The sequence below is a fragment of the Oncorhynchus tshawytscha genome, linkage group LG13 (genome assembly GCF_018296145.1).
Source record: "Oncorhynchus tshawytscha isolate Ot180627B linkage group LG13, Otsh_v2.0, whole genome shotgun sequence".
NCBI lineage: Eukaryota > Metazoa > Chordata > Actinopteri > Salmoniformes > Salmonidae > Oncorhynchus > Oncorhynchus tshawytscha.
The window spans coordinates 62153288-62172883 of NC_056441.1; the positions used below are offsets into that span (position 1 = coordinate 62153288).

A 19596-nucleotide genomic window follows, 5' to 3' on the forward strand; every position below is an offset into this window, starting at 1 on the left:
AACCCACAGACAGATCAAGCAAGGAGTGTCTCCCCTACCTGTGAACTGTCTGTCTGACGTCCCCCTGGCTCCAAACTTGGTGACCAGCTTCCCATTGGCCTGGAAGATGAACACGCAGCAGGCCTTGTTGTCCACTGTGATGATGTGTCCGTTCCTGTCCACCGCCACGCCCTTAGGGCCCATCAGACGACCCGCACCGATCTTACTCTGTCAGGGAGCGAGGGAGAAAACGGAGGGTCAGAGGGATGGACAGGGAGAGATGTGATGAGTCTGATCTGAGGAGCAGCTATGGGAAAGCTCAGTGCATCTGGTATGTATAGAACATACAAGGAGAGGGGATATAGTAGAGACTGTTTAATGTTGATGTTTCAGCTCAAGGTCTTTCTCAAGACCAGTCTCCTAGAGTGACCTGATGACCTCTCACCTTGAACTTTCCGTCGGAGGAGAAGATGCTGACCCAGCGGTTGTCGTAGTCGGCCACGATGATGTCACCGTTCATATCCACGGTGACCCCAGTGGGGCGCTGCAGTTGCCCCGGCGACCGACCCCTGACCCCAAACCTCAGCTTGAATGCCCCATCGTTTGAGAACACCTGGATAAGAATAGCGCAACAACAACACTCAGAAACAGATTAGGATTTGAGATAATCTTTTTCTAAAAGGGACAATAAGGAACAATGTGGCATTTGAGATTTGCCCTGAAATATGTGTTTGACCTGTGATACTATGATTGAAAATTTAGCCTAATAGATTTTCTGCTTTGCATCCATTCATGTTTACACTCATTCCACTCTGCACACTGTCACTTATACACATGGTTACCTTTCTCTCACTCACCTGTATACACTGGTTGTATGGCTGTAGTCTCACCTGTGTACACTGGTTGTATGGCTGTAGTCTCACCTGTATGCACTGGTTGTATGGCTGTAGTCTCACCTGTATGCACTGGTTGTATGGCTGTAGTCTCACCTGTATACACTGGTTGTATGGCTGTAGTCTCACCTGTATACACTGGTTGTATGGCTGTAGTCTCACCTGTATACACTGGTTGTATGGCTGTAGTCTCACCTGTATACACTGGTTGTATGGCTGTAGTCTCACCTGTATACACTGGTTGTATGGCTGTAGTCTCACCTGTATGCACTGGTTGTATGGCTGTAGACTCACCTGTATGCACTGGTTGTATGGCTGTAGTCTCACCTGTATACACTGGTTGTATGGCTGTAGTCTCACCTGCATACACTGGTTGTATGGCTGTAGTCTCACCTGTATGCACTGGTTGTATGGCTGTAGTCTCACCTGTATGCACTGGTTGTATGGCTGTAGTCTCACCTGTATGCACTGGTTGTATGGCTGTAGTCTCACCTGTATGCACTGGTTGTATGGCTGTAGTCTCACCTGTATGCACTGGTTGTATGGCTGTAGTCTCACCTGTATGCACTGGTTGTATGGCTGTAGTCTCACCTGTATACACTGGTTGTATGGCTGTAGTCTTACCTGCATGCACTGGTTGTATGGCTGTAGTCTCACCTGTATGCACTGGTTGTATGGCTGTAGACTCACCTGTATGTACTGGTTGTATGGCTGTAGTCTCACCTGTATACACTGGTTGTATGGCTGTAGTCTCACCTGTATACACTGGTTGTATGGCTGTAGTCTCACCTGTATACACTGGTTGTATGGCTGTAGTCTCACCTGTATACACTGGTTGTATGGCTGTAGTCTCACCTGTATACACTGGTTGTATGGCTGTAGTCTCACCTGTATACACTGGTTGTATGGCTGTAGTCTCACCTGTATACACTGGTTGTATGGCTGTAGTCTCACCTGTGTACACTGGTTGTATGGCTGTAGTCTCACCTGTATGCACTGGTTGTATGGCTGTAGTCTCACCTGTATGCACTGGTTGTATGGCTGTAGTCTCACCTGTATGCACTGGTTGTATGGCTGTAGTCTCACCTGTATACACTGGTTGTATGGCTGTAGTCTCACCTGTATGCACTGGTTGTTGCTGTCAGCCACTACGATGCGTCCGTTGCTAGAGGTGGAGATTCCCTGGAGGTTTGTAAACTCTGCTTTATCTCTCCCTCTAGTTCCTGTCAAATACACACATCCAATAAGAATGAGTCAAACCATCACACATCCAGTAAGAAGACTGAGTCAAACCATCACACATCCAATAAGAATGAGTCAAACCATCACACATCCAGTAAGAATGAGTCAAACCATCACACATCCAGTAAGAAGACTGAGTCAAACATAAAATCAGAACACAGTCTGTGTCCATGGGCCCAAGGGCTAAATAACAGAGTCACGAGTTATCACAGAGACCTCAAAAGATCTTCATCAGTAAGATTGCTGGGAGCAGTGAAACAAAGTGTGAGTATTTCCCACAGCATTGTCTGTACCCTGCAGCCTGCACTTTGAGATAACTAAGAGAGCTATTATCCAACTTGATCGTGATATGTGGTGGTCTTATTTTAGTCTTACTGTACCAACTTCAGTTGCATGCACTGCCTCTGGATACAAGAGTAAAATAACAAGTCAAATGTGAATGTATTCATCAGTAATAGTGCTTAAAAAATGACAGGAGCATTGAACCAATGTGTTGTATTCCCTTCTTTCCCCATGGCTGGTTTTTTAACTGATTAGCAAAGAGCGTAGCAAAGAAAGCTGTTTTTAAAATGTGTTTACTTGCAATATGACTTGTTATTGTCTTACCGACTTTAGTTCAATCCACTTCTTTAAAGTCAAAAGATAATCACCTAAATGACTAAAAAGTCAATATGAGCAGCTGTACCACAGAGTTAGACTAATATTAAATAGGGACTACATGTCTCTATGATCTGCACCTACCGACTCTGTAGATGAGTTCATCCTCGATGGGGTTCTCCTTCTTCTTGGTGGTGCTGTACATACTGGAGGGTCTCCTCACAGCCTTCTGTCTGATGTGGCCCCCCGTCCCACTAGGACTCTTCACCCTCCTCTTCACATCGTCTGGAGACTGCAGGACGTCCGAGGGCTTGACCGCACGCAGCCGGAACGGACTGCCCCGGACCGGCTGGTCGTACAGGAGGAGAGAGAAGGAGAACTCCCCCTCAGAGCGCATGGTATAGCCCACCTGCAGAATATTATGGAACAGAACCTGATCAGGCACCTCCAGGGGAATATAGTCCTAGACAGTCCTGCTGTATTCAAAATAAACACTGTACATTAAACAATTGACACAATACATACAGTTGAAGTCGGAAGTTTACATACACCTTAGCCAAATACATTTAAACTCAGTTTTTCACAATTCCTGACATTTAATCCTAGTAAAAATCCCTGTTTTAGGTCAGTTACGATCACCACTTTATTTTAAGAATGTGAAATGTCAGAATAACAGTAGAGAGAATGATTTATTTCAGCTTTTATTTCCTTCATCACATTCCCAGTGGGTCAGAAGTTTACATACACTCAATTAGTATTTGGTAGCATTGCCTTTAAATTGTTTCACTTGGGTCAAACGTTTCGGGTAGCCTTCCACAAGCTTCCCACAATAATTTGAGTGAATTTTGGCCCATTCCTCCTGACAGAGCTGGTGGAACTGAGTCAGGTTTGTAGGCCTCCTTACTCACACACGCTTTTTCAGTTCTGCCCACAAATGTTCTATGGGATTGAGATCAGGGCTTTGTGGTGGCCACCGCAATACCTTGACTTAGTTGTCCTTAAGCCATTTTGCCACAACTTTGGAAGTATGCATGGGGTCATTGTCCATTTGGAAGACCCATTTGCGACCAAGCTTTAACTTCCTGACTGATGTCTTGAGATTCAATATATCCACATAATTATCCTTCCCTATGATGACATCTATTTTGTGAAGTGCACCAGCCCCTCCTGCAGCAAAGCACCTCCACAACATGATGCTGCCACCCCGTGCTTCACGGTTGGGATGGTGTTCTTCGGCTCACAAGCCTCACCCTTTTTCCTCCAAACATAATGATGGTCATTATGGCCAAACAGTTCTATTTTTGTTTTATCAGACCAGAGGATATTTCTCCAAAAAGTACAATCTTTGTCCCCATGTGCTGTTGCAAACCGTAGTCTGGCTTTGTTATGGTGATTTTGGAACAGTGGCTTCTTCCTTGCTGAGCGGCGTTTCAGGTTATTTCGATATAGGACTCGTTTTACTGTGGATATAGATACTTCTGTACCTGTTTCCTCCAGCATCTTCACAAGGTCCTTTTCTGTTGTTCTGGGATCGATGTGCACTTTTAACTTTTGCCCTCCTTCCTGAGCGGTATGACGACAGCGTGGTCCCATGGTGTTTATACTTGCGTACTATTGTTTGTACAGATGAACGTGGTACTTTCCGGCATTTGGAAATTGCTCCCAAGGATGAGACAGACTTGTGGAGGTCTACAGTTGTTTTTCTGATGTCTTGGCTGATTTATTTTGATTTTCCCATGATGTCAAGCAAATACGCACTGAGTTGGAAGGTAGGTCTTGAAATGCATCCACAGGTACACCTCCAATTGACTCAAATGATGTCAATTAGCCTATCAGAAGCTTCTAAAGCCATGACATCATTTTTTTTGTGATACAGTGAATTATAAGTGAAATAATCTGTCTGTAAACAATTGTTGGAAAAATGACTTGTGTCATGCAGAAAGTAGATGTCCTAAACGACTTGCCAAAACTAGAAATTTGTGGAGTGGTTGAAAAATAAGTTAATGACTCCAACCTAAGTGTATGTAAACTTCCAACTTCAACTGTACGTTACATACATTAACACAATACATATATTGCAAGTTAGATGTCATACACTAAGTACAATTATCCTCACCTCATACGTCCCATTCTTATTATCCACCACCTCTGTCTCCGTGGTTACCGCCCCGTCCATCGACACGATCTCGGCCCGCAGCGCCGCGTTGCCCGTCTTCACCAGCTCACTGTCCTTGTCCTTGGTCGTCACGGTGACGGTGGTGTGCTGGCTAACCAGGGCGTGGCGTAGTCCCTCTCCCGTGGCGACGGAGGTGTGGCCTACGGCTCCTGTGGTGATGAGCACACCCAGATTCTGGATGGAACGACGAAGACCCTCTGTCTCCACCTGGCAGTCAAGATGGCTGTTCTCATGGGGCTGGGAGGGGGCAAGGGAAGGCTTGTTACGTTTAACCAGCATCCTTATGGCTTCGTCCCGAATGGAAACCTATTCCCTATATAGTGCACTACATTTGACCGGGGCCCATTTGGGACATATACAATGATGCTATGTATATATGTGAAACAAACAAACAAACGTGTCCACAAACCTGTTCTGGGTAGGTGTGTCGGGCCAGGGCGCTGACCCTCTCTCCCATCTGTTTCTGGACCAGCAGAACCTCTGTAGCACTGCCATGGCTCAGAGCCTGCTCCGTAAAACTACTGCAGCTCTGGATGTTGTCCTTACCCTGCAGGAGAGAGGAGAGCTGGGCCTGGAGCACCTACAGACAGAGAGAAGAGGAGAGATGCTAAGAGAGGGAGGAGAGGAAGGAGGGATAGTTGAAGACAGGGAGGAGAGGAGAGAGAGCGAATGGTAGGTAGGTAGTCAGAAACAGAGTGAAGAGAAAGGGAGAAAAAGAGGTAAGACCGAGAGAGAAAGAGAGTCGAGAGATAGTCATTCACAGAAGTAAGAGAGAGATAGACCATCAATGTGTCCCAAATGACCCCCTATTCCTTATACAGTGCCCTACCTTTGATCAGGTCCTGGTCAAAAGTAGTGCACTAAATAGGAAATAGGGTATCATTTGGAACAGCAGACCTAATCCGGTTGCAGGTACCTTCTGCTTGGTGCAGCAGATGTTCTCCAGGTCAGTGATGAGGGTGGTCTTTCTGAGGTGTAGCGCCCTCTCTAGCTCCTCAAAGGTACTGCTGATCTCTGTCACCGCCTCGTTCTTCCTGTCAGTCAGCTGCTTGGAGATCTCCCCTACCAGCTCTATAGCAGCCCTCAGCTGGGGCAGCCTGGGACAGGAAGAGGAAACAGTATACTGTCACAACTTCAGTCAGATCAAGTAACCAACGGGCATGAACAGAGGAACTGACTAAATGTGTGTGCAATTTCCATCGATCTTCAGTCCTCCATTAGAAGCTGAAACCTAGAGACTGGAAAAGTGCACTCTGGTACTTTGTCATTGCACTTACCAGACGTATCCAGTGTGTACACACACAGTGGTCAATGAACTCAGAATAGGGCTTTAACAACCCTAAAACCGTCCATCATTACAGACAGAGCAGTATAGACCGGTTTACCATCCAGTACCTGTTGCGTATGGCATCCAGCTGGGTCTTCAGGGCTGCTTTCTGTTGCTCCAAGACATCTCTCAGAGGGACAGTCACATGTTCCCTGTGCTCTCCCTCAGTACACTCCAAACACATGGCAGTCTCACACGACTCGCAGTAGAACTCCATCACCTGCAGGGGGTGGAGGGGAGCAACACACAGCACAGCTCAACACACATGATGACTCACCACAGACCAGGCAGGTTCATACAGTGACAAGGTCAAACATGGATACATTTACTCAATGTTTAGGGGCTTGTAATTGGTGTGAATCCACAATTGTGAACAAAAGGCTCCCTTCAATAAAAAACTGGCAAGGTCGGCCCTCAGACATTCTTCCTTCAACTCAGATACGTACTGATTTAGCTAGTCCATGGCGCATATCAACTAAGCGTCTCATAGTAGGAGTGATGATCTAGGATCAGTTTGGCCTTTTAGATTATATGGACAGATTCTAGATCAGCCCTCCAGCTCTGAAATGTTTTGTGGATACAGGTACTAATCTAAAATCAGTTGTGTTCACTAACAGTCAGCGACGCCAATGTGTCATCAATTAGATGCCAGACCTTTCCCACTTTGTTGGGGCAGCAGAGGGATAATAGAAGCCTACCTTGCCCTCGTGGTTGGGGCAGGAGAGCGGCTGGCAGGCGGCAGCAGCACTGACTGACTCCAGCACACTGCAGGCCTCTGGAGGAGAACACTCTGGGTCCCTCTGCAGCACCTCCATCAGGTTGGTTATGAAGAAGTTGTTCTGCAGCGCGGCCACGCCCTTCTCTGGCAGGATGGACGTCTGACGACACACGGGACACGATAGTGTCAGGGACTGAGGGGGGATGTAGTTCTGTAGGCATCTGGAAAAGACAGGAGAACAACAGGGATGGCTTGTTATAAACCATGTCAAGTTAATGGTGCTCATCACATTTAGACAAATGTCAACCCTTTCACCAATTGGCACCAATAAAGGGTCAAGTCAAGGAGCTTACAACATTGCTGCAGCCCTCTCCAGAAGATGATATGAACAGAACAGACAGGGCAGAGGACAGAGCAGATGTCAGTGAGCTGTGTCTGGCAATATGGAGAGCAGAGAGTGCTGATGAGAGCATTCCTGTCAAGTGAGAGTAGCAGGGGTGGAAAGAGCTGCTAGCTGGCAGCACCACTGTGGACTGTGCCACCATCAGGAGAATGCTCACTGTTCCTCTGTGTTCTCCTTTCTCTTCCTCGCTCACGCTCTCTCACCCTCTCCCTCTCTAGCTGAAAGGTGCTTGTGGCCCCTCCTCTTCATGTGAATATGTGGTGGGATGGGTGAAGCAGCAGTAGCCTGGCACCCTCAGGAGAATGCACCCTGCTCTCCCTCCACCAGGCCTGGGGAGACTGCCTGTCACCTTAAGTCACTGGGAAGCCAAGCTGATAAGGAAATCTCTGGCATACACATACTGTACATGACTCTCATGACTTAATGCCATAACACATGACTCTCATGACTTAATGCCATAACACATACATGACTCTCATGACTTAATGCCATAACACATACATGACTCTCATGACTTAATGCCATAACACATGACTCTCATGACTTAATGCCATAACACATGACTCTCATGACTTAATGCCATAACACATACATGACTCTCATGACTTAATGCCATAACACATACATGACTCTCATGACTTAATGCCATAACACATACATGACTCTCATGACTTAATGCCATAACACACATGACTCTCATGACTTAATGCCATAACATACATGACTCTCATGACTTAATGCCATAACACATGACTCTCATGACTTAATGCCATAACACATGACTCTCATGACTTAATGCCATAACACATGACTCTCATGACTTAATGCCATAACACATGACTCTCATGACTTAATGCCATAACACATGACTCTCATGACTTAATGCCATATGACTCTCATGACTTAATGCCATAACACATACATGACTCTCATGACTTAATGCCATAACACATACATGACTCTCATGACTTAATGCCATAACACTCATGACTCTCATGACTTAATGCCATAACACATGACTCTCATGACTTAATGCCATAACACACACATGACTCTCATGACTTAATGCCATAACACATACATGACTCTCATGACTTAATGCCATAAACATACATGACTCTCATGACTTAATGCCATAACACAATGACTTAATGCCATAACACATGACTCTCATGACTTAATGCCATAACACACACATGACTACATCTCTCATGACTTAATGCCATAACACATACATGACTCTCATGACTTAATGCCATAGTTACATGACTCTCATGACTTAATGCCATAACACACACATGACTCTCATGACTTAATGCCATAACACATACATGACTCTCATGACTTAATGCCATAACACACACATGACTCTCATGACTTAATGCCATAACACACACATGACTCTCATGACTTAATGCCATAACACATGACTCTCATGACTTAATGCCAAAACACATGACTCTCATGACTTAATGCCATAACACATGACTCATTGACTTAATGCCATAACACATGACTCTCATGACTTAATGCCATAACAAATCATGACTTAATGCCATAACACATGACTCTCATGACTTAATGCCATAACACATGACTTAATGCCATAACACATGACTCTCATGACTTAATGCCATAACAATGACTTCATGACTTAATGCCATAACACATGACTCTTGACTTAATGCCATAACACATGACTCTCATGACTTAATGCCATAACACATGACTCTCATGACTTAATGCCATAACACATGACTCTCATGACTTAATGCCATAACACATGACTCTCATGACTTAATGCCATAACACATGACATGATCCATGACTCTCATGACTTAATGCCATAACACATACATGACTCTCATGACTTAATGCCATAACACATACATGACTCTCATGACTTAATGCCATAACACATACATGACTCTCATGACTTAATGCCATAACACATGACTCTCATGACTTAATGCCATAACACATACATGACTCTCATGACTTAATGCCATAACACATGACTCTCATGACTTAATGCCATAACACATGACTCTCATGACTTAATGCCATAACACATGACTCTCATGACTTAATGCCATAACACATGACTCTCATGACTTAATGCCATAACACATACATGACTCTCATGACTTAATGCCATAACACATACATGACTCTCATGACTTAATGCCATAACACATACATGACTCTCATGACTTAATGCCATAACACATGACTCTCATGACTTAATGCCATAACACATACATGACTCTCATGACTTAATGCCATAACACATGACTCTCATGACTTAATGCCATAACACATGACTCTCATGACTTAATGCCATAACACATACATGACTCTCATGACTTAATGCCATAACACATACATGACTCTCATGACTTAATGCCATAACACATGACTCTCATGACTTAATGCCATAACACATACATGACTCTCATGACTTAATGCCATAACACATACATGACTCTCATGACTTAATGCCATAACACATGACTCTCATGACTTAATGCCATAACACATACATGACTCTCATGACTTAATGCCATAACACATGACTCTCATGACTTAATGCCATAACACATGACTCTCATGACTTAATGCCATAACACATGACTCTCATGACTTAATGCCATAACACATGACTCTCATGACTTAATGCCATAACACATACATGACTCTCATGACTTAATGCCATAACACATGACTCTCATGACTTAATGCCATAACACATGACTCTCATGACTTAATGCCATAACACACACATGACTCTCATGACTTAATGCCATAACACACACATGACTCTCATGACTTAATGCCATAACACACACGACTCTCATGACTTAATGCCATAACACATGACTCTCATGACTTTATGATGCAAGAACTTATCCTCTCTCGCAAACATTACCTCATGCTCTGACCTAGTTCAACAACTCACTATTGCAGGGCAGGAAATACATTTTCCTTAGATTAAAATAAGTGAGAAATACATCTGGTAAAGTAGTTTTGCAAAGACCATTAATTTGAGTTCATTTCCTCCTACACACAGCAGGATCTACCAGACCCCAGCAGAACCTTGGGATTGTGCCAGTAGTTAAGGTTAGGTGTGTAGTCAGAGCAGGATTTCAGTGTTGCGGTAGTGGTTAGGGTGTAGGGTAGGGTTCCCCAACTGGCTGTGATTGTATTTGCCCCCCAAGTTCTGAGCCAAAAAGCACATAAAAAAATAATAATTCATTGTCGGACATAAAAGACTGTAAAAACACCAGCAAATCAGTTGTTCCAAAGTATTCCCACGCATGATAGAGATATATGTGATCATATACAAATGTAAGCAAGATTTGAAATGATGATGTTTTAGTCAAATATTATATCTGTTTGGGCTTCTAGCGGTCAATCAGCAGTCTACAGATTATTTGTCATTATGTTCCGGCCCCCTGATCATCTGCTGAAGAACAAATCGGCCTGCGGCTGAATTTAGTTGATGATCCCTGGTGTATGGTAGAGACTTACTTCTCACAGAAGGTGTGTAGGCACGGCAGGACTTTAGGGTTGTGGTAGTGGTTAGGTGTAGGGTGTATGGTAGAGACTTACTTCTCACAGAAGGTGTGTAGGCAGGGCAGGACTTTAGGGTTGTGGTAGTGGTTAGGTGTAGGGTGTATGGTAGAGACTTACTTCTCACAGAAGGTGTGTAGGCAGGGCAGGACTTTAGGGTTGTGGTAGTGGTCCAGACAGATGCTGCAGACCAGGAACTGTTTGTCTATCTGCCGAACCACTGGGCTGGTGCTGCCCGTCTCACGCTTCGCCATGGTGACAGACATTCACAGGGAGAAGGAGCACAAGCACCTTTTCACCTGAAGAAAGAGAGATGAGCAGGTGAGAACACTGTGAAACAAGCTGCATTACGAATACAGACTCTTTTCCCTGGAGGGTATCCTTGCTTACCTTTCTTCATAGATTGTCGAAGCATTGGATTGGTGTGAATTAATAGAAAAATCATTGTGCAACTATATGGAGAAAGAGGAGGCCCCACCTGACCATACGAAGGGAGGACAGGATCACGATCTGTTCAAGGCTTCACAGGAGTAAGATGTCATTGTATAGAATAATTACTTGATGACCAGAAACAGCGTCATCATCATCATTAGGAGATAAAGTCAAGGGTACTCTCCTAGTTTATCCAACCATATCCCTATAAACACAGATGATCGATCCATTATATTGACCAGATTCTCTATTGGCCACTCTAACAATGTAAATAAATGTTAACAAATGGCAGGAAGGCAGTAGGGAGGAGGCAAGATCAGGTGGGACTATTCTAGCCATTGACAGGGCATATACGTGTGTGAACATGCAGAACGGTTACCACAGCCACAAAGTCAAAACTAGTGATGATTAGGCACAACTTGGATATACAGTAACACTTTCTACTTTTTTCTCAAAGTTGCCAGGATGTCACGTGTCCATATTATTTCCGTATACTCATAACGTAATCATTATGAAACTTCTAATCGATCAAATAACCCACACGCAACAACCCCCCCCCACCACCACACACACACACACACACAAAAACGGCAACTGCTGGGGAAGACAGATTATCCCTCTCGCGTCACCTCTTCCTCTCTGGTATAACCCAGGCAGTCTCTTTGTCTTCACTAACAGACTCCAGCTCCTTTAGGGGGACTGAGGCAATAACTAAGGTAATATTACTGAACTGCTTCATGACTGGGGAGACAAATGGATCCATGTGATTATGTTTACAGGGCCAGAGGGCCACAGGGCCAGAGGGCCACAGGGCTCAGCTCAAAGGCAATCTAATTATCCACACCACCAGCAGCAGTCATACATTCATCACCCAGTGTGAAGAAATGAACCATTTCACTCAAACCCAAAGACATAGAAGTCTGGACTGATGGTCTCTGTCAGAGGTAACAAGAGAACATGGCTGAGCCCAAAATAGTACCCTATTTCCTTTATAGTGCACTACTTTTGATCAGGTTCTATTGCCCTATGTAGGGAATATGGTACTATTTTGGACGCAAACCATTAACACATTTTTGGGATTTGTTTCTCTGATTTATATATTACGTTTTTAGGGTATAGTAAAATGACAAATCAGCGGTTTGAAGTAGGCCTAGAGACAGTAATGATGTTGATAGGATATCTGCACATAAAGCCAGAGCTGGCATTACAATGATTTTTATCAGTGGGTCCAGATTACTGTCTATATGAACACAGATTAACGGTGTGGAGATGCCATGCTGTACTGTCTATATGAACACAGATTAACAGTGTAGAGATGCCATGCTGTACTGTCTATATGAACATAGATTAACAGTGTAGAGATGCCATGCTGCACTGTCTATATGAACATAGATTAACAGTGTAGAGATGCCATGCTGTACTGTCTATATGAACACAGATTAACAGTGTGGAGATGCCATGATGATGACATGCTGTACAACACAGATTAACCTCTACATCACCAACAACATACTACCATGAAGTGGTAACTATTCGTGACAACTGTACATAGACATACTGCTCTAACATGGTCAATTCACATTCACGAATCAAGCAGCAGTTTCTCTCACAATCTGTAAATACACCATATTAGCATATATATATATATATATATATATAAAAAACATGTTTTGGGTTGACTACTTGATAGATGCTGTATGGTCTTTGTCTTTTGAGCGCCAGGTCATAAAGACATTATGGGGTAGGCCTATTGTATTGTCACAGCAAGACAGAGCAGAGTCTGAGCCACAACCACAGCATGGCCTGGAGCAGATCACTGTGACACCAGCCACATGCCACTGAGGTCCTGATACAGACAGGCCTTATTATAGACGCTGTGGAGAGGAGAGACGAAGGTCTACTAGTATCAGACCACTGCTACACCACACTACTACAACCACCCACAGTCCTACCCACAGTCCTACCCACAGCTTAATCAGACCCAGTGCTACTGTACAGTACTATTATACCATATATCAGACCCAGTGCTACTGTACAGTAATAGTATACCACATATCAGACCCAGTGCTACTGTACAGTACTATTATACCACATATCAGACCCAGTGCTACTGTATAGTACTATTATACCACATATCAGACCCAGTGCAACTGCACAGTAATAGTATACCACATATCAGCCCATTGATACAGCCCAGTGTTCCCACAAGCCACACGCCTACCCCAACACATCCGCCCACTTGCTGCAACCGTTCCATAACCTTGACACTTTATTTTAGCTTCATATGTAAAAGCTTGTCTTATTCTTCTACATTTATTTTATTATTCTTCTATATTAGGCTTGGTAATAAGTATGTCCTTATGCAGAAGCCGTCATAAGCTCCTTGTTAAAGAGTAATGTCATCCACGTTTAGGTCCTACTCTCAGACAGCTTTGATTAAAAAAAAGAAGTACATTCTACTTTAAAATGAAATAGCCAGTCCTTTTATGACTCACTACACTCTTAGAAAAAAAAGGTGCCACTCGAAGAGTTCTTCGGCTGTCCCCATAAGAGGACCCTTTTTAGTTGCAAGTAGAACCCTTTAGGGTTCCATGTCGAACCCTTTCTGCAACCCTTTCCACCTGGAACCAAAACTGTTCTCCTATGGGGACAGCTGAAGAACGCTTTTGGAACCTTTTTTTCTAAGACTGTACTCTCTTATACGACAACCTGTTATGTAGTGATGGTTGTCTGCTCTGCAAAGTACGAACACAAATCCATTTCTGTCAGTAACACCTAGGATTATGTAGAGATCATGTTTAAAACGAGCAGGTTGAAATGACTTTTGAAATTATATTTGTGTTGCAAAGATCTCAAAGCAGGTATTCATAGTCTGCATCTCAAATGGCACCCTATTCCATATACAGTGCACTAATTTTGACCAGGGCCCATAGGGCTCCAGTCACGAGTAGTGCACTATATAGGCACTATATAGGGAATAGAGTGTCATTTGGGACTCAGCATTACTGGGTGATACAACATGGAAGGTTACCAGGGATAGAAAGCGGTATGCTACAAAAGAACAAACTGGCCTTAAATCTGTGGGCCTTAAATCAGGCTTGATAAGAGAACAATGGCCACACTGTCTAAAATAACGTATTCACTGAGTGCAGGAAATACTGTATCACAAACAGCCAATTTTGGAGAAAATGTTGTGTTAAAAAAGGACATATGGTAGCATGTGGTAATATTATGCTATACAGTTTCAGGCCATGCCTGTGAGTGACCTAGATAGAAACTAATCCAGGGAATGGAATACAGGGACAGGGGGGAACTCCCTGATATGTGAGAAACATACACACATAGATATCCTACAATTCACTAGAGTGGATGATGTCATAGACCTGCCTTTTTAGTCATGTTGCTAAGACGCCAATTTCCACTAATGGAGATTATACAATCTCTATTCTCTATGCTTCAACCTTGTTTCTACAGAAATGTCCAGTGACTCACCCGTCACATCTTTACCACCACAGCCCTGATGCAACTAATCCAGAGAATGAACGTGAATACAAGACTGTGTTAGTCCGCTGAGCTAACGCAAGTCTTCCCTTAGAGAGAAACGTCCACTCACCTTTCACATCTTCACCACCACCACAGCCTGTAGTGTAGAACTGTAGTCTGGACTCATCTTTCATGTGCTGGGCTTGACTGAGGCTTGGTCAGTAATCTCTCCGCAGAGACAAGTCAATTCAACTGATTTCTCAGTCTGACTTCTCTGCTCTGTCCAGTTCTGTTCTGTTCTGATGGAGCAGCGGACCCGTAGACCGCTGGGCCTTGGAGCTTTCTTAAAGCTCTCCTGCTCTGCTCACAAACAGACCACAATGAATGCTGCGATTCCCTCCTTCTTTACCCCATCTTTCTGTTCTCCCTCCTGGCTGTCACTTTCTCTCTCTGGTGGTTATTTATTTACACACCAGACTGTGAGATTAGTCGCTTGGCACAGTAGACAAAGCAAAGAGCTCTTCTCTGTGTAGCTCTCCAGGCAGTTAGCTCCTCTCTCTGTTGTGTTGTTCTGGTGCTGAAAGAGGAAGGAGTAAAAGAGGAAGCCTTAAAATGTCACTCCCCAAATTCCTCCCTGGTTCCTTCCCCTGTACCTCCTCCTGCCTGACTTCCAGCTAGCCTAGAGAGCTGAATAACAGTAGCTCTGAGAGGACCACCTGTCTGTATATCTGTCTCTCTCTCTCTCTCTCTGCATGCCTGTCTGTATATCTGTCTGTCTGTCTCTCTCTCTCTCTCTCTGCATGCCTGTCTGTCCATCTGTCTCTCTCTCTCTGCATGCCTGTCTGTCTCTCTGCATGCCTGTCTGTATATCTGTCTGTCTGTCTCTCTCTCTCTCTCTCTGCATGCCTGTCTATCCATCTGTCTGTCTCTCTCTCTCTCTCTCTGCATGCCTGTCTGTCCATCTGTCTGTCTGTCTCTCTCTGCATGCCTGTCTGTCCATCTGTCTGTCTGGGAGCAGTAGTAGGTACATAACAGTAGTATGGTGGTAGGGATATAGCTTCTATACACAGAGAGAGAAAGAGAGAAGCAGGGAGCTAGCTTCTATACACACACACAGAGAAAGAGAAGCAGGGAGCTAGCTTCTATACACACACACAGAGAAAGAGAAGCAGGGAGCTAGCTTCTATACACACACACAGAGAAAGAGAAGCAGGGAGCTAGCTTCTATACACACAGAGAAAGAGAAGCAGGGAGCTAGCTTCTATACACACAGAGAAAGAGAAGCAGGGAGCTAGCTTCTATACACACAGAGAAAGAGAAGCAGGGAGCTAGCTTCTATACTAGAGGTCGACCAATTCATCGGAATGGCCGATTTCAAGTTTTCATAACAATCGGAAATCTGTATTTTTAGACAACGATTTTGACGATTGTTTTTTCTTTATTTAACTAGGCAAGTCAGTTAAGAACACATTCTTATTTTCAATGAGGGCCTAGGAACAGTGGGTTAACTGCCTTGTTCAGGGGCAGAACGACAGAGTGCAACGCAGGACACGCTAGATAAACTAGTAATATCATCAACCATGTGTAGTTAACTAGTGATTATGATTGATTGATTGTTTTTTATAAGATAAGTTTAATGCTAGCTAGCAACTGTAAGGTTGCAAGATTGGATCCCCCGAGCTGACAAGGTAAAAATCTGTCGTTCTGCCCCTGAACAAGGCAGTTAACCCACCGTTCCTAGGTATAAAAAAATGGCGTTTAAATTGGCAAAATCGGCGTCCAAAAATACAGATTTCCGATTGTTATGAAAACTTGAAATCAGCCCTAATTAAATCGGCCATTACGATTAATCGGTCAACCTCTAGTTTGTAGTTTTTCAACTCTTTGCCTATCCAAGATAGTGTACATTTGGTCCGATTGCACTTGCTACGGCTTCCACTAGATGTCAACAGTCTTTAGAACCTTGTTTCAGGCTTGAGAGCTGTTTCAATCAGGTGTCTGGCAGAGGGCCATGAGCTGGTCACGCGCGTGGCCATGAGAGCGACCTGCGTTCCATTGCATTTCTAAAGACAAAGGAATTGTCCAGTTGGAACATTATTGAAGATTTATGTTAAAAACATCCTATAGATTGATTCTATACATCGTTCGACATGTTTCTACAAACTGTAATGGAACTTTTTGACTTTTCGTCTGGTGCTCGCGCCTCATGAATTTGGATTTGTGAAGTAAACGCGCAAACAAAAAGGAGGTATTTGGACATAAATTATGGCCTTTATCGAACAAAACAAACATTTATTGTGGAACTGGGATTCCTGGGAGTGCATTCTGATGAAGATCAAAGGTAAGTGAATATTTATAATGCTATTTCTGACTTGTGTTGACTCCACAACATGGTGGGTATCTGTATGGCTTGTTTTGGTGCCTGAGCGCTGTACTCAGATTATTGCATGGCGTGCTTTTTCCGTAAAGCTTTTATGAAATCGGACACAGCAGTTGCATTAAGGAGAAGTTTATCTATAATTCCATGCATAACACGTGTATCTTTTATCAATGTTTATTATGAGTATTTCTGTAAATTGATGTGGCTCTCTGCAAAATCACCGGATGTTTTGGAAGCAAAACATTACTGAACATAACGCGCCAATGTAAACTGAGATTTTTGGATATAAATATGAACTTTATCGAACAAAACATACATGTATTGTGTAACATGAAGTCCTATGAGTGTCATCTGATGAAGATCATCAAAGGTTAGTGATTCATTTTCTATCTCTTTCTGCTTTTTGTGACTCCTCTCTTTGGCTGGAAAATGGCTGTGTAACCGATGTGAAATGGCTTGCTAGTTAGCGGGGTGCACGCTAACAGCGTTTCAAACGTCACACGCTCTGAGACTTGGAGTAGTTGTTCCCCTTGCTCTGCAAGGGCTTCAGCTTTTGTGGAGCGATGGGTAACGCTGCTTTGAGGGTGGCTGTTGCCGATGTGTTCCTGGTTCGAGCCCAGGTAGTAGCGAGGAGAGGGACGGAAGCTATACTGTTACACTGGCAATACTAAAGTGCCTATAAGAACATCCAATAGTCAAAGGTATATGAAATACAAATCGTATAGAGAGAAATAGTCCTATAATTCATATAATAACTACAACCTAAAACTTCTTACCTGGGAATATTGAAGTCTCATGTTAAAAGGAACCACCAGCTTTCATATGTTCTCATGTTCTGAGCAAGGGACTTAAACGTTAGCTTTTTTACACGGCACATATTGCACTTTTACTTTCTTCTCCAACACTTTGTTTTTGCATTATTTAAACCAAATTGAACATGTTTCATTATTTATTTGAGGCTAAATGGATTTTATTGATGTATTATATTAAGTTAAAATAACTGTTCATTTAGTATTGTTGTAATTGTCATTATTACAAATAAAAAACTTGTTTTAATTTTTTTTAATTGCCTGATTAATCAGTATCGGCTTTTTTGGTCCTCCAATAATCAGTATTGGCGTTGAAAAATCATAATCGACCTCTATATATACACACAGAGAAAGAGAGAGGGAGTTAGCTTTTATATACACAGAGAGCGAGAATCAGGGAGCAAGCTTCTATACACAAAGAGAGAGAGAGAAACAGGGAGCAAGCTTATATACACAGAGAGAGCGAGAGAGAGAAGCAGGGAGCAAGCTTCTATACACAGAGAGAGAGAGAAGCAGGGAGCTAGCTTCTATACACAGAGAGAGAAGCAGGGAGCTAGCTTCTATACACAGAGAGAGAAGCAGGGAGCTAGCTTCTATACACAGAGAGAGAAGCAGGGAGCTAGCTTCTACAGGGAGCAAACATACACAAAGAGAGGGAGAGAGAGAAACAGGGAGCAAACTTCTATACACAGAGAGAGAGAGAGAGAAGCAGGGAGCAAGCTTCTATACACAGAGAGAGAGAGAGAAACAGGGAGCAAGCTTCTATACACAGAGAGAGGGAGAGAAGCAGGGAGCAAGCTTCTATACACAGAGAGAGAGAGAGAAACAGGGAGCTAGCTTCTATACACAGAGAGAGAGAGAGAAGCAGGGAGCAAGCTTCTATACACACAGAGAGAGAGAAGCAGGGAGCTAGCTTCTATACACAAAGAGAGGGCGAGAAGCAGGGAGCTAGCTTCTATACACAAAGAGAGGGAGAGAAACAGGGAAGCAAGCTTCTATACACACAGAGAGAGAGAGAGAGAAGCAGGGAGCAAGCTTCTATACACAGAGAGAGAGAGAGAGAAGCAGGGAGCTAGCTTCTATACACAAAGAGAGCTTCTATACACAAAGAGAGAGAGAGAGAGAAACAGGGAGCAAGCTTCTATACACAGAGAGAGAGAGAGAGAGAGAGAGAGAGAAGCAGGGAGCTAGCTTCTATACACAAAGAGAGAGAGAGAAACAGGGAGCAAGCTTCTATACACAGAGAGAGGGAGAGAAGCAGGGAGCTAGCTTCTATACACAGAGAGAGGGAGAGAGAGAGAGAAGCAAGCTTCTATACACATTTATAAATCGGCCGATTATTCGGTATAGTCTTTTTGTGGTCCTCTAATAATCGGTATCGGCGTTGAAAAATCATAATCGGTCAACCTCTAGCCTATACACTCTTGGAGAGTAGTAGAGGAACTAGCTCTAGACACAGAAATACACAGGGAGCTCTCTTCTATACAGAGAGATAGAGTAGGGTGAGCTAGCCTGCTGTAGTCTCCCTCAGACCAATAGGCAGAGCATCCAGAGGCATCTGTCTCTGCTACAGGGAGCAGCTCA

General features: G+C 43.6%; 1 protein-coding gene across 4 annotated transcripts in view; it reads right to left on the minus strand.

Annotated features, from left to right (window-relative positions):
- LOC112234725 (tripartite motif-containing protein 3-like) overlaps positions 1-19596 on the minus strand; it is a 46173-nt gene that overhangs the window by 4559 nt on the left and 22018 nt on the right. The window contains exons 1-11 of one of the 4 annotated variants that reach the window (XM_024402993.2): positions 14954-15409; positions 11029-11207; positions 6913-7153; positions 6283-6434; positions 5804-5984; positions 5297-5467; positions 4828-5124; positions 2856-3120; positions 1992-2095; positions 425-592; positions 39-207 (exon numbers count right to left, since the gene is read on the minus strand). In XM_024402993.2, coding sequence (XP_024258761.1) covers positions 39-207; positions 425-592; positions 1992-2095; positions 2856-3120; positions 4828-5124; positions 5297-5467; positions 5804-5984; positions 6283-6434; positions 6913-7153; positions 11029-11174 — 1894 coding nt within the window. In that variant the 5' untranslated portion in view covers positions 11175-11207; positions 14954-15409. Of the gene's footprint in view, positions 1-38; positions 208-424; positions 593-1991; positions 2096-2855; positions 3121-4827; positions 5125-5296; positions 5468-5803; positions 5985-6282; positions 6435-6912; positions 7154-10866; positions 10903-10947; positions 10994-11028; positions 11208-14953; positions 15410-19596 lie in introns of those variants that run through there. The other 3 variants (XM_024402992.2, XM_024402995.2, XM_042296118.1) reach the window with 3 other exon arrangements.